The sequence below is a fragment of the Scomber scombrus genome, chromosome 2 (genome assembly GCF_963691925.1).
Source record: "Scomber scombrus chromosome 2, fScoSco1.1, whole genome shotgun sequence".
NCBI lineage: Eukaryota > Metazoa > Chordata > Actinopteri > Scombriformes > Scombridae > Scomber > Scomber scombrus.
In genome coordinates, this window is record NC_084971.1 from 37029104 (window position 1) to 37055042 (window position 25939).

Sequence of the window (25939 nt, forward strand, 5' to 3'; positions counted from 1 at the left end):
TAACTCTGGTCCCCTAACTCTAGTACCCTAACTCTAGTACCCTAACTCTGGTACCCTAACTCTGGTCCCCTAACTCTAGTACCCTAACTCTAGTACCCTAACTCTGGTACCCTAACTCTGGTACCCTAACTCTGGTACCCTAACTCTAGTACCCTAACTCTAGTACCCTAACTCTGGTCCCCTAACTCTGGTCCCCTAACTCTAGTCCCCTAACTCTAGTCCCCTAACTCTAGTCCCCTAACTCTAGTACCCTAACTCTGGTACCCTAACTCTGGTACCCTAACTCTAGTACCCTAACTCTGGTCCCCTAACTCTGGTCCCCTAACTCTAGTCCCCTAACTCTAGTACCCTAACTCTGGTACCCTAACTCTGGTACCCTAACTCTGGTCCCCTAACTCTGGTCCCCTAACTCTGGTCCCCTAACTCTAGTCCCCTAACTCTAGTACCCTAACTCTGGTACCCTAACTCTGGTACCCTAACTCTGGTACCCTAACTCTGGTCCCCTAACTCTGGTCCCCTAACTCTGGTACCCTAACTCTGGTACCCTAACTCTGGTACCCTAACTCTAGTACCCTAACTCTGGTACCCTAACTCTGGTACCTTAACTCTAGTCCCCTAACTCTGGTCCCCTAACTCTAGTCCCCTAACTCTGGTACCCTAACTCTGGTACCCTAACTCTAGTACCCTAACTCTGGTACCCTAACTCTGGTACCCTAACTCTAGTACCCTAACTCTGGTACCCTAACTCTAGTACCCTAACTCTAGTACCCTAACTCTAGTACCCTAACTCTGGTACCCTAACTCTGGTCCCCTAACTCTGGTCCCCTAACTCTAGTCCCCTAACTCTGGTCCCCTAACTGTAGTACCCTAACTCTGGTACCCTAACTCTAGTACCCTAACTCTGGTACCCTAACTCTGGTACCCTAACTCTAGTACCCTAACTCTGGTCCCCTAACTCTGGTCCCCTAACTGTAGTACCCTAACTCTGGTACCCTAACTCTAGTACCCTAACTCTGGTACCCTAACTCTGGTACCCTAACTCTAGTACCCTAACTCTGGTACCCTAACTCTGGTTCCCTAACTGTAGTACCCTAACTCTGGTACCCTAACTCTGGTACCCTAACTCTAGTCCCCTAACTCTGGTCCCCTAACTCTGGTACCCTAACTCTGGTCCCCTAACTCTAGTACCCTAACTCTAGTACCCTAACTCTAGTACCTGCACCCTAGTACCTCCACCCTAGTACCTCCACTCTAGTACCTGCACTCTAGTACCTCCACTCTAGTACCTCCACCCTAGTACCTCCACTCTAGTACCTCCACTCTAGTACCTCCACTCTAGTACCCTAACTCTAGTACCTGCACCCTAGTACCTCCACCCTAGTACCTCCACCCTAGTACCTCCACCCTACTACCTCCACTCTAGTACCTGCACCCTAGTACCTGCACCCTAGTACCTCCACCCTAGTACCTCCACTCTAGTACCTGCACTCTAGTACCTCCACTCTAGTACCTGCACCCTAGTACCTGCACCCTAGTACCTCCACTCTAGTACCTCCACTCTAGTACCTCCACTCTAGTACCCTAACTCTAGTACCTGCACCCTAGTACCTCCACCCTAGTACCTCCACCCTAGTACCTCCACTCTAGTACCTACACTCTAGTACCTGCACCCTAGTACCTCCACTCTAGTACCTGCACCCTAGTACCTCCACCCTAGTACCTCCACTCTAGTACCTGCACTCTAGTACCTCCACTCTAGTACCTGCACCCTAGTACCTCCACCCTAGTACCTCCACTCTAGTACCTCCACCCTAGTACCTCCACTCTAGTACCTCCACCCTAGTACCTCCACCCTAGTACCTCCACCCTAGTACCTCCACCCTAGTACCTCCACTCTAGTACCTCCACTCTAGTACCTCCACCCTAGTACCTCCACTCTAGTACCTGCACCCTAGTACCTCCACCCTAGTACCTCCACTCTAGTACCTCCACTCTAGTACCCCCACCCTAGTACCTCCACCCTAGTACCCCCACTCTAGTACCTCCACCCTAGTACCTCCACTCTAGTACCCCACTCTAGTACCTCCACTCTAGTACCTGCACTCCAGTACCTGCACCCTAGTACCTCCACCCTAGTACCTCCACTCTAGTACCTGCACCCTAGTACCTCCACTCTAGTACCTCCACCCTAGTACCTCCACCCTAGTACCTCCACCCTAGTACCTCCACTCTAGTACCCTAACTCTAGTACCTCCACTCTAGTACTTCCACCATAGTACCTCCACTCTAGTACCTGCACCCTAGTACCTCCACCCTAGTACCTCCACCCTAGTACCTCCACTCTAGTACCTCCACTCTAGTACCTGCACCCTAGTACCTCCACTCTAGTACCTCCACCTTAGTACCTCCACTCTAGTACCTCCACTCTAGTACCTCCACTCTAGTACCTTCACCCTAGTACCTCCACTCTAGTACCTCCACTCTAGTACCTGCACTCTAGTACCTCCACCCTAGTACCTCCACTCTAGTACCTCCACTCTAGTACCTCCACTCTAGTACCTCCACCCTAGTACCTCCACTCTAGTACCTCCACTCTAGTACCTGCACTCTAGTACCTCCACCCTAGTACCTCCACTCTAGTACCTCCACTCTAGTACCTCCACTCTAGTACCTCCACCCTAGTACCCTAACTCTAGTACCTCCACCCTAGTACCTCCACTCTAGTACCTCCACTCTAGTACCTCCACTCTAGTACCTCCACCCTAGTACCTCCACTCTAGTACCTCCACTCTAGTACCTCCACCCTAGTACCTCCACTCTAGTACCTCCACTCTAGTACCTCCACTCTAGTACCTCCACCCTAGTACCTCCACTCTAGTACCTCCACTCTAGTACCTCCACCCTAGTACCTCCACCCTAGTACCTCCACTCTAGTACCTCCACCCTAGTACCTCCACTCTAGTACCTCCACCCTAGTACCTCCACCCTAGTACCTCCACTCTAGTACCTCCACTCTAGTACCTCCACTCTAGTACCTCCACTCTAGTACCTCCACCCTAGTACCTCCACTCTAGTACCTCCACTCTAGTACCTCCACCCTAGTACCTCCACTCTTCTACCAGGAAGCCAGGCTGCAGTAACACCTGCAGGATGAAATAAGCAGGGACGTAAACCTGGGGTTGCCCATAGTGTGTGTTTATATATATATATATGGTGACCCCCCAGGTGTGACCCCCCAGGTGTGACCCTCAGGTGTGACCCCCAGGTGTGACCCCCAGGTGTGTGTGTGTGTTTCAGTTTAAGCCGGTGCTGCTGGGGACCGTGGACCCCCGCAGTGAGATGTCGAGGCTCCGGCGGGTCGTTAACAGTCAGAAATGTGTTCGAGCTGGCGGGAAACACAACGACCTGGACGACGTCGGCAGAGACCTCAACCACCACACCTTCTTTGAGATGCTCGGCAGCTGGTCCTTCGGGGACTACTTCAAGGTGGGGGGCGGAGGGGGGCTGGTCCTTAGACTGCTTCAAGGTGGGGGGGGGCTGGTCCTTAGACTGCTTCAAGGTGGGGGGGGGCTGGTCCTTAGACTGCTTCAAGGTGGGGGGGGGCTGGTCCTTAGACTGCTTCAAGGTGGGGGGGGCGGAGGGGGGCTGGTCCTTAGACTGCTTCAAGGTGGGGGGGGGCTGGTCCTTAGACTGCTTCAAGGTGGGGGGGGGCTGGTCCTTAGACTGCTTCAAGGTGGGGGGGGCGGAGGGGGGCTGGTCCTTAGACTGCTTCAAGGTGGGGGGGGGCTGGTCCTTAGACTGCTTCAAGGTGGGGGGGGGGCTGGTCCTTCGGGGACTACTTCAAGGTGGGGGGCGGAGGGGGGCTGGTCCTTAGACTGCTTCAAGGTGGGGCGGGGCGGGAGGGGGGGGTTAATTTGTTTGTGTCTGTGTGTGTGTGTTTATTAATGTGTGTGTGTGTATTAATGTGTGTGTGTGTTAATGTGTGTGTGTGTATATTAATGTGTGTGTGTATTAATGTGTGTGTGTTTGTTAATGTGTGTGTGTGTGTGTATTAATGTGTGTGTGTGTGTGTATTAATGTGTGTGTGTGTGTATTAATGTGTGTGTGTGTGTATATATTAATGTGTGTGTGTGTATTAATGTGTGTGTGTGTGTGTTAATGTGTGTGTGTGTATATTAATGTGTGTGTGTGTGTATTAATGTGTGTGTGTATTAACGTGTGTGTGTGTATTAATATGTGTGTGTGTGTGTATTAATGTGTGTGTGTGTGTGTGTATTAATGTGTGTGTATTAATGTGTGTGTGTGTGTGTGTGTGTGTATTAATGTGTGTGTATTAATGTGTGTGTGTGTGTGTGTGTGTATTAATGTGTGTGTATTAATGTGTGTGTGTGTGTGTGTGTGTGCAGGAGGAGGCGTGCCGCATGGCCTGGACTCTCCTCACAGAGCATTATGGGATACCTGCTGACAGACTGTATGTCTCTTATTTTGGCGGGGAGGAAGTGCTGGGCCTACCAGCTGATGAGGAGACAAGGCAGGTCTGGCTGGATGTGGGGTGAGTTCCTGGTTTCCTACATTAACACACAGACACTGAACGCAGCACGCAGACACCATTGGTCCGTTCCACTGATGATGTCACTGACGATGTCGCCCCCAGGGTCCCCCCCCACCGCCTGCTCCCGTTCGGACTGAAGGAGAACTTCTGGGAGATGGGGGACGCCGGTCCCTGTGGACCCTGCACAGAGATCCACTACGACCAGGTGGGGGGGCGACCCGCCTCGCACCTGGTGAACGGGGACGATCCGGATCTGGTGGAGCTCTGGAACCTGGTCTTCATGCAGTACAACAGGTAACACCGAGACCTTCTGGAACCTGGGGGGGGGGCGTTGCTATGCCAACGGTGTGAGAATGGTGATGAGCAGGTTGGTTCTGTGTGTGGAAGCTGCTGTTACCATAGTAACGTGTGTATATGTGTGTGTGTGTATTAATGTGTGTATTAATGTGTGTATATTGTGTGTGTGTGTGTTAATGTGTGTGTGTATTAATGTGTGTATATGTGTGTGTGTATTAATGTGTGTATGTGTGTGTGTGTATTAATGTGTGTATATTGTGTGTGTGTGTGTGTGTTAATGTGTGTGTGTGTATATTGTGTGTATTAATGTGTGTATATGTGTGTGTGTATTAATGTGTGTATATGTGTGTGTATTAATGTGTGTGTGTGTGTATTAATGTGTGTATATTGTGTGTGTGTATTAATGTGTGTATGTGTGTGTGTGTGTGTATTAATGTGTGTATATGTGTGTGTGTATTAATGTGTGTATTAATGTGTGTGTGTGTGTATGTATGTGTGTGTGTTAATGTGTGTGTGTATTAATGTGTGTGTGTGTGTGTGTGTGTGTTAATGTGTGTGTTTGTTAATGTGTGTATATTGTGTGTGTGTGTGTATTAATGTGTGTGTATATTAATGTGTGTATATGTGTGTGTATATATGTATGTGTGTGTGTATTAATGTGTGTATATTGTGTGTGTGTGTTAATGTGTGTGTGTATATTGTGTGTATTAATGTGTGTATATGTGTGTGTATTAATGTGTGTGTATATTGTGTGTATTAATGTGTGTATATTGTGTGTGTGTGTGTGTTAATGTGTGTGTGTGTGTATATTGTGTGTATTAACGTGTGTATATGTGTGTGTATTAATGTGTGTGTGTGTGTGTATATTGTGTGTATTAATGTGTGTATATTGTGTGTGTGTGTGTGTGTTAATGTGTGTGTGTTAATGTGTGTATATTGTGTGTATTAATGTGTGTATATGTGTGTGTGTATTAATGTGTGTATATGTGTGTGTATTAATGTGTGTGTGTGTATGTGTATTAATGTGTGTGTGTGTATTAATGTGTGTGTGTGTGTATATTGTGTGTATTAATGTGTGTATATTGTGTGTGTGTAAATTGTGTGTATTAATGTGTGTACATTGTGTGTGTGTATCAGGGAGGCGGACCACAGTCTGCGGCTGCTGCCCAGCTTCAGTGTGGATACTGGGATGGGACTGGAGAGACTGGTCAGCGTCCTGCAGGGAAAAACATCCAACTATGATACTGACCTGTTCACACCTCTGCTGGAGGCCATCCACCAGGTATATACCTCCACCTGTACACACCTCCACCTGTACACACCTCCACCTGTACACACCTCCACCTGTACACACCTCCACCTGTACACACCTCCACCAGGTACACACCTCCACCAGGTACACACCTCCACCTGTACACACCTCCACCAGGTACACACCTCCACCTGTACACACCTCCACCTGTACACACCTCCACCTGTTCACACCTCTGCTGGAGGCCATCCACAAGGTATATACCTCCACCTGTACACACCTCCACCTGTACACACCTCCACCTGTACACACCTCCACCAGGTACACACCTCCACCTGTACACACCTCCACCAGGTACACACCTCTACCTGTACACACCTCCACCTGTACACACCTCCACCTGTACACACCTCCACCTGTACACACCTCCACCAGGTACACACCTCCACCTGTACACACCTCCACCAGGTACACACCTCCACCAGGTACACACCTCCACCAGGTACACACCTCTACCTGTACACACCTCCACCTGTACACACCTCCACCTGTACACACCTCCACCTGTACACACCTCCACCAGGTACACACCTCCACCTGTACACACCTCCACCAGGTACACACCTCCACCTGGTACACACCTCCACCAGGTACACACCTCCACCTGTACACACCTCCACCTGTTCACACCTCTGCTGGAGGCCATCCACCAGGTATATACCTCCACCTGTACACACCTCCACCTGTACACACCTCCACCTGTACACACCTCCACCTGTACACACCTCCACCAGGTACACACCTCCACCTGTACACACCTCCACCTGTACACACCTCCACCAGGTACACACCTCCACCTGTACACACCTCCACCTGTACACACCTCCACCTGTACACACCTCCACCAGGTACACACCTCCACCTGTACACACCTCCACCAGGTACACACCTCTACCTGTACACACCTCCACCTGTACACACCTCCACCTGTACACACCTCCACCTGTACACACCTCCACCTGTACACACCTCCACCTGTACACACCTCCACCTGGTACACACCTCCACCTGTACACACCTCCACCTGTACACACCTGTACACACCTCCACCTGTACACACCTCCACCTGTACACACCTCCACCAGGTACACACCTCCACCAGGTACACACCTCCACCTGTACACACCTCCACCTGTACACACCTCCACCTGTACACACCTCCACCTGGTACACACCTGGTACACACCTCCACCTGTACACACCTCCACCAGGTACACACCTCCACCTGTACACACCTCCACCAGGTACACACCTCTACCTGTACACACCTCCACCTGTACACACCTCCACCTGGTACACACCTCCACCAGGTACACACCTCCACCTGTACACACCTCCACCTGGTACACACCTCCACCTGTACACACCTCCACCTGTACACACCTGTACACACCTCCACCTGTACACACCTCCACCTGTACACACCTCCACCAGGTACACACCTCCACCAGGTACACACCTCCACCTGTACACACCTCCACCTGTACACACCTCCACCTGTACACACCTCCACCTGGTACACACCAGGTACACACCTCCACCTGTACACACCTGTACACGTCTTATTCCAGGTGTAGTGAGGTGTGGTTAACAGGTGCTGTTGTCATGGTAACGGAGATGGTTAACAGGTGCTGTTGTCATGGTAACGGAGATGGTTAACAGGTGCTGTTGTCATGGTAACGGAGGTGGTTAACAGGTGCTGTTGTCATGGTAACAGAGGTCTGGCGTGCGGCCGTACGGCGGCAGGACGGGCGCAGCAGACGAGGGGCGGGTGGACATGGCGTACCGCGTGGTGGCCGACCACATCCGCACGCTGACGGTCTGCATCGCTGACGGAGTTCATCCCGGCATGTCGGGGGCAGAGTGAGTCCACCAATCAGCTGCCACCTCACAGTGATGACACAGTGATGGCGGAGTGATGTCATCAGCTGTTCTTTGATTGGCAGGTTGGTGTTACGGAGGATCCTGAGGCGGGCCGTCCGGTTCTGTGCTGAGGTCCTTCAGCTCCCCCAGGGGGCGCTGGCAGACCTGGTCCCCACCGTCACCCACAGCCTGGTAACTACAACTCCCATCATCCCCCAGCTCAATGATGTCATTATTAATCTATTTATATATCTGACTGTTGATGCTTTATAGGAAGGATTCTGATTGTCAGACGGAGCTTCTTCCTCTAAAGCATAACGACTTCCTGCTCATCAAGCAGCTGATTATTGATTGGTGATGTATTGATTGATTATTGGTTGTTGTGTCTTTAGGGAGACGTGTATCCGGAGCTCCACAGGGAGGCAGACCGAGTGAGTCCTGCTGATCAATAAACGTGTTTATTAAACCTAATCAATAACTCTGTGAGTCTCTGACATCATCAGTGAGATGATGATGTCACAGGATGATTTCATCAGCTGCTGCTCCTCCTCCAGGTAGCTGACATCATCAACGAGAACGAGGCTCACTTCCTGTCATCACTGCAGCGCGGCAGCCGGCTGATCCTCCGCACGCTCCGAAACATGGACTACAAACATGGCTCCATGGACTACAAACATGGCGTCTTATTCCCTAGTCAGTCCCTCTGTTACTACATCTCCCGTCATGCTCTCTGTCTCTCTGAACTACATCTCCCATCATGCTCTGTCTCTCTGAACTACATCTCCCATCATGCTCTCTGTCTCTCTGAACTACATCTCCCATCATGCTCTCTGTCTCTCTGAACTACATCTCCCATCATGCTCTGTCTCTCTGAACTACATCTCCCGTCATGCTCTCTGTCTCTCTGAACTACATCTCCCATCATGCTCTCTGTCTCTCTGAACTACATCTCCCATCATGCTCTCTGTCTCTCTGAACTACATCTCCCATCATGCTCTCTGTCTCTCTGAACTACATCTCCCATCATGCTCTCTGTCTCTCTGAACTACATCTCCCATGATGCTCTCTGTCTCTCTGAACTACATCTCCCATCAGCCCCGTCTCTCTGAACTACATCTCCCATCGTGCTCTCTGTCTCTCTGAACTACATCTCCCATCAGCCCCGTCTCTGAACTACATCTCCCATGATGCTCTTTGTCTCTCTGAACTACATCTCCCATCATGTTCTCTGTCTCTCTGAACTACATCTCCCATCATGCTCTCTGTCTCTCTGAACTACATCTCCCATCATGCTCTCTGTCTCTCTGAACTAAATCTCCCATCATTCTCTCTGTCTCTCTGAACTAAATCTCCCATCGTGCTCTCTGTCTCTCTGAACTACATCTCCCATCATGCTCTCTGTCTCTCTGAACTACATCTCCCATCATGCTCTCTGTCTCTCTGAACTACATCTTCCATGATGCTCTCTGTCTCTCTGAACTACATCTCCCATCAGCCCCGTCTCTCTGAACTACATCGCCCATCGTGCTCTCTGTCTCTCTGAACTACATCTCCCATCAGCCCCGTCTCTGAACTACATCTCCCATGATGCTCTCTGTCTCTCTGAACTACATCTCCCATCGTGTTCTCTGTCTCTCTGAACTACATCTCCCACCGTGCTCTCTGTCTCTCTGAACTACATCTCCCATCGTGCTCTCTGTCGCTCTGAACTAAATCTCCCATCGTGCTCTCTGTCGCTCTGAACTAAATCTCCCATCATGCTCTCTGTCGCTCTGAACTACATCTCCCATCGTGCTCTCTGTCTCTCTGAACTACATCTCCCATCATGCTCTCTGTCTCTCTGAACTACATCTCCCATCATGCTCTCTGTCTCTCTGAACTACATCTCCCATCATTCTCTCTGTCTCTCTGAACTAAATCTCCCATGATGCTCTCTGTCTCTCTGAACTACATCTTCCATGATGCTCTCTGTCTCTCTGAACTACATCTCCCATCAGCCCCGTCTCTCTGAACTACATCGCCCATCGTGCTCTCTGTCTCTCTGAACTACATCTCCCATCAGCCCCGTCTCTGAACTACATCTCCCATGATGCTCTCTGTCTCTCTGAACTACATCTCCCATCGTGTTCTCTGTCTCTCTGAACTACATCTCCCACCGTGCTCTCTGTCTCTCTGAACTACATCTCCCATCGTGCTCTCTGTCGCTCTGAACTAAATCTCCCATCGTGCTCTCTGTCGCTCTGAACTAAATCTCCCATCATGCTCTCTGTCGCTCTGAACTACATCTCCCATCGTGCTCTCTGTCTCTCTGAACTAAATCTCCCATCATGCTCTCTGTCTCTCTGAACTACATCTCCCATCATGCTCTCTGTCTCTCTGAACTACATCTCCCATCATGCTCTCTGTCTCTCTGAACTACATCTCCCATCATGCTCTCTGTCTCTCTGAACTAAATCTCCCATCGTGCTCTCTGTCTCTCTGAACTACATCTCCCATCAGCCCCGTCTCTGAACTACATCTCCCATGATGCTCTCTGTCTCTCTGAACTACATCTCCCATCATGTTCTCTGTCTCTCTGAACTACATCTCCCATCGTGCTCTCTGTCGCTCTGAACTACATCTCCCATCATGCTCTCTGTCTCTCTGAACTAAATCTCCCATCATGCTCTCTGTCTCTCTGAACTAAATCTCCCATCATGCTCTCTGTCTCTCTGAACTAAATCTCCCATCATGCTCTCTGTCTCTCTGAACTAAATCTCCCATCATTCTCTCTGTCTCTCTGAACTAAATCTCCCATGATGCTCTCTGTCTCTCTGAACTAAATCTCCCATCATTCTCTCTGTCTCTCTGAACTACATCTCCCATCATTCTCTCTGTCTCTCTGAACTACATCTCCCATCATGCTCTCTGTCTCTCTGAACTACATCTCCCATCATGCTCTCTGTCTCTCTGAACTAAATCTCCCATCATGCTCTCTGTCTCTCTGAACTACATCTCCCATCATGCTCTCTGTCTCTCTGAACTACATCTCCCATCATGCTCTCTGTCTCTCTGAACTAAATCTCCCATCATTCTCTCTGTCTCTCTGAACTAAATCTCCCATCGTGCTCTCTGTCTCTCTGAACTACATCTCCCATCATGCTCTCTGTCTCTCTGAACTACATCTCCCATCATGCTCTCTGTCTCTCTGAACTACATCTTCCATGATGCTCTCTGTCTCTCTGAACTACATCTCCCATCAGCCCCGTCTCTCTGAACTACATCGCCCATCGTGCTCTCTGTCTCTCTGAACTACATCTCCCATCAGCCCCGTCTCTGAACTACATCTCCCATGATGCTCTCTGTCTCTCTGAACTACATCTCCCATCGTGTTCTCTGTCTCTCTGAACTACATCTCCCACCGTGCTCTCTGTCTCTCTGAACTACATCTCCCATCGTGCTCTCTGTCGCTCTGAACTAAATCTCCCATCGTGCTCTCTGTCGCTCTGAACTAAATCTCCCATCATGCTCTCTGTCGCTCTGAACTACATCTCCCATCGTGCTCTCTGTCTCTCTGAACTACATCTCCCATCATGCTCTCTGTCTCTCTGAACTACATCTCCCATCATGCTCTCTGTCTCTCTGAACTACATCTCCCATCATTCTCTCTGTCTCTCTGAACTAAATCTCCCATGATGCTCTCTGTCTCTCTGAACTACATCTTCCATGATGCTCTCTGTCTCTCTGAACTACATCTCCCATCAGCCCCGTCTCTCTGAACTACATCGCCCATCGTGCTCTCTGTCTCTCTGAACTACATCTCCCATCAGCCCCGTCTCTGAACTACATCTCCCATGATGCTCTCTGTCTCTCTGAACTACATCTCCCATCGTGTTCTCTGTCTCTCTGAACTACATCTCCCACCGTGCTCTCTGTCTCTCTGAACTACATCTCCCATCGTGCTCTCTGTCGCTCTGAACTAAATCTCCCATCGTGCTCTCTGTCGCTCTGAACTAAATCTCCCATCATGCTCTCTGTCGCTCTGAACTACATCTCCCATCGTGCTCTCTGTCTCTCTGAACTAAATCTCCCATCATGCTCTCTGTCTCTCTGAACTACATCTCCCATCATGCTCTCTGTCTCTCTGAACTACATCTCCCATCATGCTCTCTGTCTCTCTGAACTACATCTCCCATCATGCTCTCTGTCTCTCTGAACTAAATCTCCCATCGTGCTCTCTGTCTCTCTGAACTACATCTCCCATCAGCCCCGTCTCTGAACTACATCTCCCATGATGCTCTCTGTCTCTCTGAACTACATCTCCCATCATGTTCTCTGTCTCTCTGAACTACATCTCCCATCGTGCTCTCTGTCGCTCTGAACTACATCTCCCATCATGCTCTCTGTCTCTCTGAACTAAATCTCCCATCATGCTCTCTGTCTCTCTGAACTAAATCTCCCATCATGCTCTCTGTCTCTCTGAACTAAATCTCCCATCATGCTCTCTGTCTCTCTGAACTAAATCTCCCATCATTCTCTCTGTCTCTCTGAACTAAATCTCCCATGATGCTCTCTGTCTCTCTGAACTAAATCTCCCATCATTCTCTCTGTCTCTCTGAACTACATCTCCCATCATTCTCTCTGTCTCTCTGAACTACATCTCCCATCATGCTCTCTGTCTCTCTGAACTACATCTCCCATCATGCTCTCTGTCTCTCTGAACTAAATCTCCCATCATGCTCTCTGTCTCTCTGAACTACATCTCCCATGATGCTCTCTGTCTCTCTGAACTACATCTCCCATGATGCTCTGTGTTGCAGCCTCGGTGGTCTGGTCTCTGCACAGGGACCTGGGTTTCCCTCTGGACCTGGTGGACCTGATGTTGGAGGAGAAGGGGGTCCAGCTGGACCGCCAGGAACTGGACCGCCTGATCTCCGAGAACCAGAAGGTGAGCCTCATCCTGACCCTTAACCCCCCCCCCCCCACACACACACACACACACACACACACACACACACAGTGTTTTTATAGTTATACATATTTTATTGTACTGTAGCAATAACAGTTTATCATTAGAAAGCTGGTTCTGACCCTGGTCCTGGTTCTGACCCTGGTCCTGGTTCTAACCCTGGTCCTGGTTCTAACCCGGTCCTGGTTCTGACCCTGGTCCTGGTTCTAACCCGGTCCTGGTTCTGACCCTGGTTCTGACCCTGGTCCTGGTTCTAACCCTGGTTCTAACCCTGGTCCTGGTTCTGACCCTGGTTCTGGTTCTGACCCTGGTTCTGACCCAGCAGGTGGTCTCTGAGCAGCAGGATCAGGACCCGTCAGTGAGTCTGGATGTTGGGAGTCTGTCGGAGCTGCAAAGACTCAGAATCCCTTTAACAGCTGAGGACAGGAAGTACCGGTACCATCTGGATCAGGACCGCTACGGTACCACACTACACAATATACACACTGTACTACACACTATACACACTGTACTACACACTATACTACACAATATACACACTATATACTACACACCTTTAACAGCTGAGGACAGGAAGTACCGGTTCCATCTGGATCAGGACCGCTACGGTACCACACTGCACACTATACACACTGTACTACACACTATACACTATACTACACAATATACACACTATATACTACACACCTTTAACAGCTGAGGACAGGAAGTACCGGTACCCTCTGGATCAGGACCGCTACGGTACCACACTGCACAGTATACACACTGTACTACACACTATACACTATACTACACAATATACACACTATACTACACAATATACACACTATATACTACACACCTTTAACAGCTGAGGACAGGAAGTACCGGTACCATCTGGATCAGGACTGCTACGGTACCACACTACACACTATACACACTATACACACTGTACTACACACTATACACTATACTACACAATATACACACTATATACTACACACCTTTAACTGCTGAAGACAGGAAGTACCGGTTCCATCTGGATCAGGACCGCTACGGTACCACACTACTACACACTATACACACTGTACTACACACTATACACACTATATACTACACACTATATACTACACACTATACACACTGTACTACACACTATACACTATACACACTGTACTACACACTATACACTATACACACTGTACTACACACTATACTACACACTACTACACACTATATACTACACACTATATACTACACACTATACACACTATATACTACACACTATATACTACACACTATACACACTGTACTACACAATATACACTATACACACTGTACTACACACTATACTACACACTACTACACACTATATACTACACACTATATACTACACACTATACACACTATATACTACACACTATACACACTGTACTACACACTATACACTATACACACTGTACTACACACTATACACACTATACACACTATATACTACACACTATACACACTACTACACACTATATACTACACACTACTACACACTATATACTACACACTATACACACTATATACTACACACTATACACACTATACACACTATATACTACACACTATACACACTATATACTGTCTCACCCGTCTCACCTCTCTCACTTGTCTCACCCGTCTCACCTCTCTCACCTGTCTCACCTCTCTCACCTGTCTCATCCGTCTCACCTCTCTCACTTGTCTCACCCGTCTCACCTGTCTCATCCGTCTCACCTCTCTCACTTGTCTCACCTCTCTCACCTCTCTCACTTGTCTCACCCGTCTCACCTCTCTCACCTGTCTCACCTCTCTCACCTGTCTCATCCGTCTCACCTCTCTCACTTGTCTCACCCGTCTCACCTGTCTCATCCGTCTCACCTCTCTCACCTGTCTCACCCGTCTCACCCGTCTCACCCGTCTCACCTGTCTCACCTCTCTCACTTGTCTCACCTCTCTCACCTCTCTCACCTGTCTCACCCGTCTCACCCGTCTCACCTCTCTCACCCGTCTCACCCGTCTCACCTCTCTCACCTCTCTCACCTGTCTCACCCGTCTCACCCGTCTCACCTCTCTCACCCGTCTCACCTGTCTCACCTGTCTCACCCGTCTCACCTCTCTCACCCGTCTCACCTCTCTCACCTGTCTCACCTCTCTCACTTGTCTCACCCGTCTCACCTCTCTCACCTGTCTCACATGTCTCACCCGTCTCACCTCTCTCACTTGTCTCACCCGTCTCACCTGTCTCACCCGTCTCACCTCTCTCACCCGTCTCACCTCTCTCACCCGTCTCACCCGTCTCACCTCTCTCACCCGTCTCACCTGTCTCACCTGTCTCACCCGTCTCACCTCTCTCACCCGTCTCACCTCTCTCACCTGTCTCACCTCTCTCACTTGTCTCACCCGTCTCACCTCTCTCACCTGTCTCACATGTCTCACATGTCTCACCCGTCTCACTTGTCTCACCCGTCTCACCTGTCTCACCCGTCTCACCTCTCTCACCTCTCTCACTTGTCTCACCTGTCTCACCCGTCTCACCTCTCTCACCCGTCTCACCTGTCTCACCCGTCTCACCTCTCTCACCTCTCTCACCTGTCTCACCCGTCTCACCTCTCTCACCCGTCTCACCTGTCTCATATGTCTCACCCGTCTCACCTCTCTCACCCGTCTCACCCGTCTCACCTCTCACCTCTCTCACCCGTCTCACCTCTCTCTCCTCTCTCACCCGTCTCACCTGTCTCACCTCTCTCACCCGTCTCACCTGTCTCATATGTCTCACCCGTCTCACCTCTCTCACCCGTCTCACCCGTCTCACCTCTCTCACCCGTCTCACCTCTCTCTCCTCTCTCACCCGTCTCACCTGTCTCACCTCTCTCACCTCTCTCACTTGTCTCACCCGTCTCACCTGTCTCACCCGTCTCACCTCTCTCACCTGTCTCACCCCTCTCACCTCTCTCACCCGTCTCACCTCTCTCACCCGTCTCACCTCTCTCACCTGTGCCTCTCCATCTCTACCTGCCCGCAGTGTTCCCAGAATGCCGTGCGGTGGTGCTGGCGCTGTATGACGGTCAGTCTCTGGTTTCGGAGGTGATGGGGGGTCAGCGGTGCGGAGTGGTCCTGGACCAGACCTGCTTCTATGCTGAGCAGGGGGGGCAGTCACATGACCGGGGCTACTTCACCCGGGACGGACTGCAGGACGTCCCCTTCCCCGTGGAGGCCGTGGTCCTGGCGGGGGGGTACGTGGTCCATCAGGTGACCGCACCTGACACCCTGAAGACCGGAGACCAGGTCCAGCTGCACCTGGACCAGGTAACCAATCATAGTCCCTCATGTCTACAGGTCCAACTGTCTCTGTGTTCTGCAGGTCTTCAGGTCCAACTGTCTCTGTGTTCTGCAGGTCTTCAGGTCCAACTGTCTCTGTGTTCTTCAGGTCCAACTGTCTCTGTGTTCTTCAGGTCCAACTGTCTCTGTGTTCTGCAGGTCCAACTGTCTCTGTGTTCTGCAGGTCTTCAGGTCCAACTGTCTTTGTGTTCTGCAGGTCTTCAGATCCAACTGTCTCTGTGTTCTGCAGGTCCAACTGTCTTTGTGTTCTGCAGGTCTTCAGATCCGACTGTCTCTGTGTTCTGCAGGTCCAACTGTCTCTGTGTTCTGCAGGTCTTCAGGTCCAACTGTCTCTGTGTTCTGCAGGTCTTCAGGTCCAACTGTCTCTGTGTTCTTCAGGTCCAACTGTCTCTGTGTTCTTCAGGTCCAACTGTCTCTGTGTTCTGCAGGTCCAACTGTCTCTGTGTTCTGCAGGTCTTCAGGTCCAACTGTCTTTGTGTTCTGCAGGTCTTCAGATCCAACTGTCTCTGTGTTCTGCAGGTCCAACTGTCTTTGTGTTCTGCAGGTCTTCAGATCCGACTGTCTCTGTGTTCTGCAGGTCCAACTGTCTCTGTGTTCTGCAGGTCTTCAGGTCCAACTGTCTCTGTGTTCTGCAGGTCTTCAGGTCCAACTGTCTCTGTGTTCTGCAGGTCCAACTGTTTCTGTGTTCTTCAGGTCCAACTGTGTCTGTGTTCTGCAGGTCTTCAGGTCCAACTGTCTCTGTGTTCTTCAGGTCCAACTGTCTCTGTGTTCTTCAGGTCCAACTGTCTTTGTGTTCTGCAGGTCTTCAGGTGGTCCTGTATGGTGAAGCACACAGCGACTCACATCCTGAACTTCGCTCTGAAGACGGTTCTGGGTCCATCGGTCCAGCAGAGAGGTTCCCATGTGTCAGCTGATCGTCTCCGCTTCGACTTCAGTGTGAAGGTCAGAGTCCCACATCAGTACTGGGAGCTCTACTGGGAGTTCTACAGGAGCTCTACTGGGAGTTCTACTGGAGCTCTACTGGGAGTTCTACTGGAGCTCTACTGGGAGTTCTACTGGAGCTCTGCTGGGAGTTCTACTGAAGCTCTACTGGGAGCTCTACTGGAGCTCTACTGGGAGCTCTGCTGGGAGCTCTAGTGGAGCTCTTCTGGGAGTTCTACTGGAGCTCTGCTGGGAGTTCTACTGAAGCTCTACTGGGAGCTCTACTGGAGCTCTACTGGGAGCTCTGCTGGGAGCTCTAGTGGAGCTCTTCTGGGAGTTCTAGTGGAGCTCTACTGGGAGCTCTAGTGGAGCTCTGCTGGGAGCTGTAGTGGAGCTCTGCTGGGAGCTCTAGTGGAGCTCTGCTGGGAGCTCTTCTGGGAGCTCTACTGGAGCTCTAATGGAGCTCTTCTGGGAGCTCTACTGGGAGCTCTGCTGGGAGCTCTAGTGGAGCTCTGCTGGGAGCTCTTCTGGGAGCTCTACTGGAGCTCTAATGGAGCTCTTCTGGGAGCTCTACTGGGAGCTCTGCTGGGAGCTCTAGTGGAGCTCTACTGGGAGCTCTACTGGGAGCTCTACTGGGAGCTCTAGTGGAGCTCTACTGGGAGCTCTACTGGGAGCTCTACTGGGAGCTCTAGTGGAGCTCTACTGGGAGCTCTACTGGGAGCTCTACTGGGAGCTCTAGTGGAGCTCTACTGGGAGCTCTAGTGGAGCTCTGCTGGGAGCTCTTCTGGGAGCTCTACTGGAGCTCTAATGGAGCTCTTCTGGGAGCTCTACTGGGAGCTCTGCTGGGAGCTCTAGTGGAGCTCTACTGGGAGCTCTACTGGGAGCTCTACTGGGAGCTCTAGTGGAGCTCTACTGGGAGCTCTACTGGGAGCTCTACTGGGAGCTCTAGTGGAGCTCTACTGGGAGCTCTACTGGGAGCTCTAGTGGAGCTCTACTGGGAGCTCTAGTGGAGCTCTGCTGGGAGCTCTAGTGGAGCTCTAGTGGGAGCTCTAGTGGAGCTCTACTGGGAGCTCTACAGGGAGTTATACTGGAGCTCTAGTGGGAGCTCTACTGGGAGCTCTGCTGGGAGCTCTAATGGAGCTCTAGTGGAGCTCTACTGGGAACTCTACTGGGAGCTCTAGTGGAGCTCTACTGGGAGCTCTAGTGGAGCTCTACTGGGAGCTCTAGTGGAGCTCTAGTGGAGCTCTACTGGGAGCTCTAGTGGAGCTCTAGTGGGAGCTCTACTGGGAGCTCTGCTGGGAGCTCTAATGGAGCTCTAGTGGAGCTCTACTGGGAACTCTACTGGGAACTCTAGTGGAGCTCTACTGGGAGCTCTGCTGGAGCTCTACTGGGAGCTCTAGTGGAGCTCTAGTGGAGCTGTTCTCTGTTGTTTTTTAAAGCATTGATGGGGTCCAGAGTTCTCAGTGATTCTGCAGCACTAAGGGTTCGGGTCTGTCTGAGGGAGGAAAGTCCAGTAACAGAACTTAAATAGAACAAACAGTGGGAGGATGTTTATCACAGCAGCTCATAAAACAACGCTGGTGTTTCTTCTTCTGTGGTGTTTCTTCTTCAGGGCTCTCTGAGCGTGTCTCAGCTGCAGCAGGTGGAGAGCTGCGTGAACAGCATGATCTCAGCCAATCACGCGGTCTACAGCCAGGAGCTCCCCCTGCAGACCGCCAGGAGCATCGCGGGCCTGAGGACCGTCGACGAGGTGACACATACACACTTCCTGCTGGGTTTCACAATAAGAGCCCTGCAGTTCCTGCTACACTGGAAGACTTTTGTTGTGAAACATCACTTCCTGTCTCTGCAGGTGTATCCTGACCCGGTCCGGGTGGTGTCGGTGGCGGTTCCGGTCTCTGAGCTGCTGGACGGCCGGACGGACAAACAGACATCTGTGGAGCTCTGCTGTGGAACGTAAGACTGTAACCAATCAATCAATCAATCAATCAATCAATCAAATGTCTAAATGTATACAGGTGAGATAGAAGGAATGACATCACACAGGTGAGATAGAAGGAATGACATCACACAGGTGAGATAGAAGGAATGACATCACACAGGTGAGATAGAAGGAATGACATCACACAGGTGAGATAGAAGGAATGACATCACACATGTGAGATAGAAGGAATGACATCACACAGGTGAGATAGAAGGAATGACATCACACAGGTGAGATAGAAGGAATGACATCATTCAGGTGTTTTCAGCCACCTGCTGCAGACCGGCGCCATCGAGGATCTGGTGATCGTGTCAGAGAGACAGCTGGTCAGAGGGATCAGCCGGGTCGTCGCGGTAACGGGACGCGACGCCACCCGGGTCAGTAACCGCCATCCTGCTGTGCTCCCAGTGCTCCCAGCGTTCCCAGTGTTCCCAGTGTGCTCCCAGTGTTCCCAGTGTGTTCCCAGTGTGTTCCCAGTGTGTTCCCAGTGTGCTCCCAGTGTTCCCAGTGTTCCCAGTGTGCTCCCAGTGTTCCCAGTGTGTTCCCAGTGTGCTCCCAGTGTTTCCAGTGTGTTCCCAGTGTGTTCCCAGTGTGCTCCCAGTGTGTTCCCAGTGTGTTCCCAGTGTTCCCAGTGTGTTCCCAGTGTGTTCCCAGTGTTCCCAGTGTGTTCCCAGTGTTCCCAGTGTGCTCCCAGTGTTCCCAGTGTGTTCCCAGTGTGCTCCCAGTGTTCCCAGTGTTCCCAGTGTGTTCCCAGTGTGCTCCCAGTGTGCTCCCAGTGTGTTCCCAGTGTGCTCCCAGTGTTCCCAGTGTGTTCCCAGTGTGTTCCCAGTGTTCCTAGTGTGTTCCCAGTGTGTTCCCAGTGTGTTCCCAGTGTTCCCAGTGTGTTCCCAGTGTGTTCCCAGTGTTCCCAGTGTGTTCCCAGTGTTCCCAGTGTTCCCAGTGTGTTCCCAGTGTTCCCAGTGTGCTCCCAGTGTTCCCAGTGTGTTCCCAGTGTGCTCCCAGTGTTCCCAGTGTTCCCAGTGTGTTCCCAGTGTGCTCCCAGTGTTCCCAGTGTGTTCCCAGTGTTCCTAGTGTGTTCCCAGTGTGTTCCCAGTGTTCCCAGTGTGTTCCCAGTGTGTTCCCAGTGTGCTCCCAGTGTTCCCAGTGTGTTCCCAGTGTTCCCAGTGTTCCCAGTGTTCCCAGTGTGTTCCCAGTGTTCCCAGTGTGTTCCCAGTGTTCCTAGTGTGTTCCTAGTGTGTTCCCAGTGTGTTCCCAGTGTGTTCCCAGTGTTCCCAGTGTGTTCCCAGTGTGTTCCCAGTGTTCCCAGTGTGTTCCCAGTGTGCTCCCAGTGTTCTCAGTGTGTTCCCAGTGTGTTCCCAGTGTGTTCCAAGTGTGTTCCCAGTGTTCCTAGTGTGTTCCCAGTGTGTTCCCAGTGTTCCCAGTGTGTTCCCAGTGTGCTCCCAGTGTTCCCAGTGTTCCTAGTGTGTTACCAGTGTGTTCCCAGTGTGTTCCTAGTGTGTTCCCAGTGTGTTCCCAGTGTTCCCAGTGTGTTCCCAGTGTGTTCCCAGTGTTCCCAGTGTGTTCCCAGTGTGTTCCCAGTGTGTTCCCAGTGTTCCCAGTGTGTTCCCAGTGTTCCCAGTGTGTTCCCAGTGTGTTCCCAGTGTGTTCCCAGTGTTCCCAGTGTGTTCCCAGTGTGTTCCCAGTGTGTTCCCAGTGTTCCCAGTGTGTTCCCAGTGTTCCCAGTGTGTTCCCAGTGTGTTCCCAGTGTGTTCCCAGTGTGTTACCAGTGTGTTCCCAGTGTGTTCCCAGTGTTCCTAGTGTGTTCCCAGTGTGTTCCCAGTGTTCCCAGTGTGTTCCCAGTGTTCCCAGTGTGTTCCCAGTGTTCCCAGTGTTCCCAGTGTTCCCAGTGTGTTCCCAGTGTTCCCAGTGTGTTCCCAGTGTTCCCAGTGTGTTCCCAGTGTTCCTAGTGTGTTCCCAGTGTGATCCCAGTGTGTTCCCAGTGTGTTCCCAGTGTGTTCCCAGTGTGTTCCCAGTGTTCCCAGTGTGCTCCCAGTGTTCCCAGTGTGTTCCCAGTGTGTTCCCAGTGTTCCCAGTGTGTTCCCAGAGTGTTCCCAGTGTGTTCCCAGTGTGCTCCCAGTGTTCCCAGTGTGTTCCCAGTGTGTTCCAAGTGTGTTCCCAGTGTTCCTAGTGTGTTCCCAGTGTGTTCCCAGTGTTCCCAGTGTGTTCCCAGTGTGCTCCCAGTGTTCCCAGTGTGTTCCCAGTGTTCCTAGTGTGTTACCAGTGTGTTCCCAGTGTGTTCCCAGTGTTCCCAGTGTGCTCCCAGTGTTCCCAGTGTGTTCCCAGTGTGTTCCCAGTGTTCCCAGTGTGTTCCCAGAGTGTTCCCAGTGTGTTCCCAGTGTGCTCCCAGTGTTCCCAGTGTGTTCCCAGTGTGTTCCAAGTGTGTTCCCAGTGTTCCTAGTGTGTTCCCAGTGTGTTCCCAGTGTTCCCAGTGTGTTCCCAGTGTGCTCCCAGTGTTCCCAGTGTGTTCCCAGTGTTCCTAGTGTGTTACCAGTGTGTTCCCAGTGTGTTCCCAGTGTTCCCAGTGTGTTCTCAGTGTGTATTAACCAGGCCTTTTTGTTCTTCGTGTCTCAGGCTCGGGAGGCGGGTCAGCTGTTGTCACAGGAAGTGGACTCTCTGGCGGTCAGAATAGCAGACTCCGCCCCTTCCTGCCTGGACTCCGCCCACTGCCTCGCTAAGGAAGTGGGCGTGGTCTCTGATGTAAGTAATAACAACGTTGACATACCCTGCTTCTGGTAGCAGGTTCTGACCCTCCTGATGCTGGATCCTGGTGTTTGTTATGATCCATGGCTAGCACACAAGTCCAATAACACCCCTCAGGTTCAGATGGGCCCCCCCCCCCCCCCCTCCAGGTTTCTCCATTGTTGCCCACGTGGGCGTTGAAGTCCCCCAGCAGAACTATGGACCCACCGGGCTGCGGCCCCTCCAGGGCCCAGAGAGTCCAAGAAGGCCGGGTACTCTGAGCTGCTGTTCACTGCAGAACCACAGAACCAGTCAGAGTCTTCCTCGTTTGGTTCTGAGAGGAGGCTGGCATCTGCGTTCTGGAGGTTCTGTAGTTTAGGAGGGAGGAACCAGAGGAGATGTTCTGTAGTTTAGGAGGGAGGAACCAGAGGAGATGTTCTGTAGTTTAGGAGGGAGGAACCAGAGGAGATGTTCTGTAGTTTAGGAGGGAGGAACCAGAGGAGATGTTCTGTAGTTTAGGAGGGAGGAACCAGAGGAGAGGTTCTGTAGTTTAGGAGGGAGGAACCAGAGGAGAGGTTCTGTAGTTTAGGAGGGAGGAACCAGAGGAGATGTTCTGTAGTTTAGGAGGGAGGAACCAGAGGAAGGTTCTAACAGCAGTGTTCTGTGTGTGACAGGCTGTAGATAACACAGCGGTTCCTCAGTGGCAGCGCAGGGAGCTTCAGACCCGGCTGAAGACTCTGCAGAGGAGCAGCAACACGGCCGTCAGGAAGTTGGAGAGTCGAGAGGTGAGGATGCAACCTGACCCGTCACCCGACCCGTTACCCGACCCGTCACCCGACCCGTCACCTGACCCGTCACCCGACCCGTCACCCGACCCGTTACCCGACCCGTTACCCGACCCCTTACCCGACCCGTCACCCGACCCCTTACCCGACCCGTTACCCGACCCCTTACCCGACCCGTCACCCGACCCGTCACCTGTTCACTCTGTTTATTAACGAGCTCACCTGATGTCTGATTACCCATCATGCTTTGCACAGGCTGCAGCGAGAGCTCAGACTCTGCTGGAGACACACGGCAAGAAGCAGCTGCTGGTGGACTCAGTGGAGACGGACTCTGAGTCGGTACGTCTTCAGCGAAAGTACTGCAGTATTATAGTGATGTAGTATGCAGTATTACAGTAAAAGTACTGCAGTATTATAGTGATGTAGTATGCAGTATTACAGTAAAAGTACTGCAGTATTATGAGTGATGTAGTATGCAGTATTACAGTAAAAGTACTGCAGTATTACAGTAAAAGTACTGCAGTATTATGAGTGATGTAGTATGCAGTATTACAGTAAAAGTACTGCAGTATTATGAGTGATGTAGTATGCAGTATTACAGTAAAAGTACTGCAGTACTATGAGTGATGTAGTATGCAGTATTACAGTAAAAGTACTGCAGTATTATAGTGATGTAGTATGCAGTATTACAGTAAAGTACTGCAGTATTATAGTGATGTAGTATGCAGTATTACAGTAAAAGTACTGCAGTATTATGAGTGATGTAGTATGCAGTACTGCACTATCAGTATTACAGTAAAAGTACTGCAGTATTATAGTGATGTAGTATGCAGTATTACAGTAAAGTACTGCAGTATTATAGAGATGTAGTATGCAGTATTACAGTAAAAGTACTGCAGTATTATAGTGATGTAGTATGCAGTATTACAGTAAAAGTACTGCAGTATTATAGTGATGTAGTATGCAGTATTACAGTAAAAGTACTGCAGTATTATGAGTGATGTAGTATGCAGTATTACAGTAAAAGTACTGCAGTATTATAGTGATGTAGTATGCAGTATTACAGTAAAAGTACTGCAGTACTATGAGTGATGTAGTATGCAGTATTACAGTAAAAGTACTGCAGTATTATGAGTGATGTAGTATGCAGTATTACAGTAAAAGTACTGCAGTATTATAGTGATGTAGTATGAAGTATTACAGTAAAAGTACTGCAGTATTATAGTGATGTAGTATGCAGTATTACAGTAAAAGTACTGCAGTATTATGAGTGATGTAGTATGCAGTATTACAGTAAAAGTACTGCAGTATTATAGTGATGTAGTATGCAGTATTACAGTAAAAGTACTGCAGTACTATGAGTGATGTAGTATGCAGTATTACAGTAAAAGTACTGCAGTATTATGAGTGATGTAGTATGCAGTATTACAGTAAAAGTACTGCAGTATTATGAGTGATGTAGTATGCAGTATTACAGTAAAAGTACTGCAGTACTATGAGTGATGTAGTATGCAGTATTACAGTAAAAGTACTGCAGTATTATAGTGATGTAGTATGCAGTATTACAGTAAAGTACTGCAGTATTATAGTGATGTAGTATGCAGTATTACAGTAAAAGTACTGCAGTATTATGAGTGATGTAGTATGCAGTATTACAGTAAAAGTACTGCAGTATTATAGTGATGTAGTATGCAGTATTACAGTAAAGTACTGCAGTATTATAGTGATGTAGTATGCAGTATTACAGTAAAAGTACTGCAGTATTATAGTGATGTAGTATGCAGTATTACAGTAAAAGTACTGCAGTATTATAGTGATGTAGTATGCAGTATTACAGTAAAAGTACTGCAGTATTATAGTGATGTAGTATGCAGTATTACAGTAAAAGTACTGCAGTATTATAGTGATGTAGTATGCAGTATTACAGTAAAAGTACTGCAGTATAATGAGTGATGTCACTGCTGCTGTGCTCTGATTGGATGATGATCACTTCCTGTCAGGTGGTGATGAAGACGGTTAATCAGCTGAGCTCGGTTTCACCTCAGAGTCATGTGATGCTGCTCGCTCACCAGCGGCATTCTGGGAAGGTTCTGTGTGCCTGTCAGGTCTCCAAGGTAACCGTCAGTCAGTGACATCACAGGGGGGGCGGGGTCTGGTTTTCAGTCCTCTGATTGGCTGTCTCTCCTCAGGGCTCGTCTCTCCTGGCCTCCGATTGGGCGGTAGCGGTGTGCCGGCACCTGGGGGGCAGTGGGGGGGGCTCGGCGCTGGTTGCCAGGGGAACGGGGAGTAGCAGTGACATCACAGAGGCGCTGAAGTGGGCGGAGGAGTTCGCTCGCCAAAAAACAGGACGATGATGTCACACCTGAGCCTGCTGTAAGCCCCGCCCACAGCTGCAGACGGGACGCTCTGATTGGCCGAAAGGTTCAGGTGTAACGGGTTATTTATATATATGTATAATATAATATATGTTTATATATATATATCTATATATAATATAATATAATATATGTTTATATATAATATATATATCTATATATAATATATATCTTTGTTTTAAAAGAAATAAAAACATCAAAACTCACTCTGGGTCAGGCTTTTATTCTGAAGGACCAATCACAACATGAAGAACTGTGAACCCCCCCCCCCCCCCCCCCTTATATAAGATTATATAAACCAACACATGTAGAATACGTCTCTATGTGATCCGGACCAGGACCAGGTTCTGGGTTAGGATCAGGACCAGGGTCTGGGTCAGGACCAGGACCAGGGTCTGGGTCAGGACCAGGGTCTGGGTCAGGACCAGGACCAGGGTCAGGACCAGGGTCTGGGTCAGGACCAGGACCAGGGTCAGGACCAGGACCAGGGTCTGGGTCTGGGTCAGGACCAGGACCAGGGTCTGGGTCAGGACCAGGGTCTGGGTCAGGACCAGGGTCTGGGTCAGGACCAGGACCAGGGTCAGGGTCAGGACCAGGACCAGGGTCTGGGTCAGGACCAGGGTCTGGGTCAGGACCAGGACCAGGGTCTGGGTCAGGACCAGGGTCTGGGTCAGGACCAGGGTCTGGGTCAGGACCAGGGTCTGGGTCAGGACCAGGACCAGGGTCTGGGTCAGGACCAGGACCAGGGTCTGGGTCAGGACCAGGACCAGGGTCTGGGTCTTCAGAGCAGAGACACGTTGAGCCACTGCAGGAGAATCACAGAGTTACATCATCAC

At 50.4% G+C, this 25939-nt stretch overlaps 2 protein-coding genes across 3 annotated transcripts in view; one reads left to right on the top strand and one right to left on the bottom strand.

The window, feature by feature from the left end:
• The window catches only part of aars2 (alanyl-tRNA synthetase 2, mitochondrial (putative)), a 37617-nt gene extending 12461 nt beyond the window's left edge, over positions 1-25156 (top strand). Inside the window, exons 2-21 of one of the 2 annotated variants that reach the window (XM_062429054.1) lie at positions 3298-3486; positions 4407-4552; positions 4655-4846; positions 5987-6131; positions 7879-8024; positions 8108-8216; positions 8417-8455; positions 8579-8717; positions 12824-12951; positions 13295-13433; positions 16004-16287; positions 17122-17262; positions 18854-18991; positions 19094-19197; positions 19494-19602; positions 21836-21961; positions 22618-22728; positions 22984-23067; positions 24729-24842; positions 24918-25156. In XM_062429054.1, coding sequence (XP_062285038.1) covers positions 3298-3486; positions 4407-4552; positions 4655-4846; positions 5987-6131; positions 7879-8024; positions 8108-8216; positions 8417-8455; positions 8579-8717; positions 12824-12951; positions 13295-13433; positions 16004-16287; positions 17122-17262; positions 18854-18991; positions 19094-19197; positions 19494-19602; positions 21836-21961; positions 22618-22728; positions 22984-23067; positions 24729-24842; positions 24918-25082 — 2748 coding nt within the window. In that variant the 3' untranslated portion in view covers positions 25083-25156. The remainder of the gene's footprint in view (positions 1-3297; positions 3487-4406; positions 4553-4654; positions 4847-5986; positions 6132-7878; positions 8025-8107; positions 8217-8416; positions 8456-8578; positions 8718-12823; positions 12952-13294; positions 13434-16003; positions 16288-17121; positions 17263-18853; positions 18992-19093; positions 19198-19493; positions 19603-21835; positions 21962-22617; positions 22729-22983; positions 23068-24728; positions 24843-24917) is intronic. The other variant, XM_062429062.1, reaches the window with a different exon arrangement.
• A 728-nt stretch (positions 25157-25884) lies between these two features.
• LOC134000275 (calpain-2 catalytic subunit-like) overlaps positions 25885-25939 on the bottom strand; it is a 36227-nt gene continuing 36172 nt past the window's right edge. The window contains exon 21 of the mRNA XM_062439638.1: positions 25885-25908. Coding sequence (XP_062295622.1) covers positions 25885-25908 — 24 coding nt within the window. The remainder of the gene's footprint in view (positions 25909-25939) is intronic.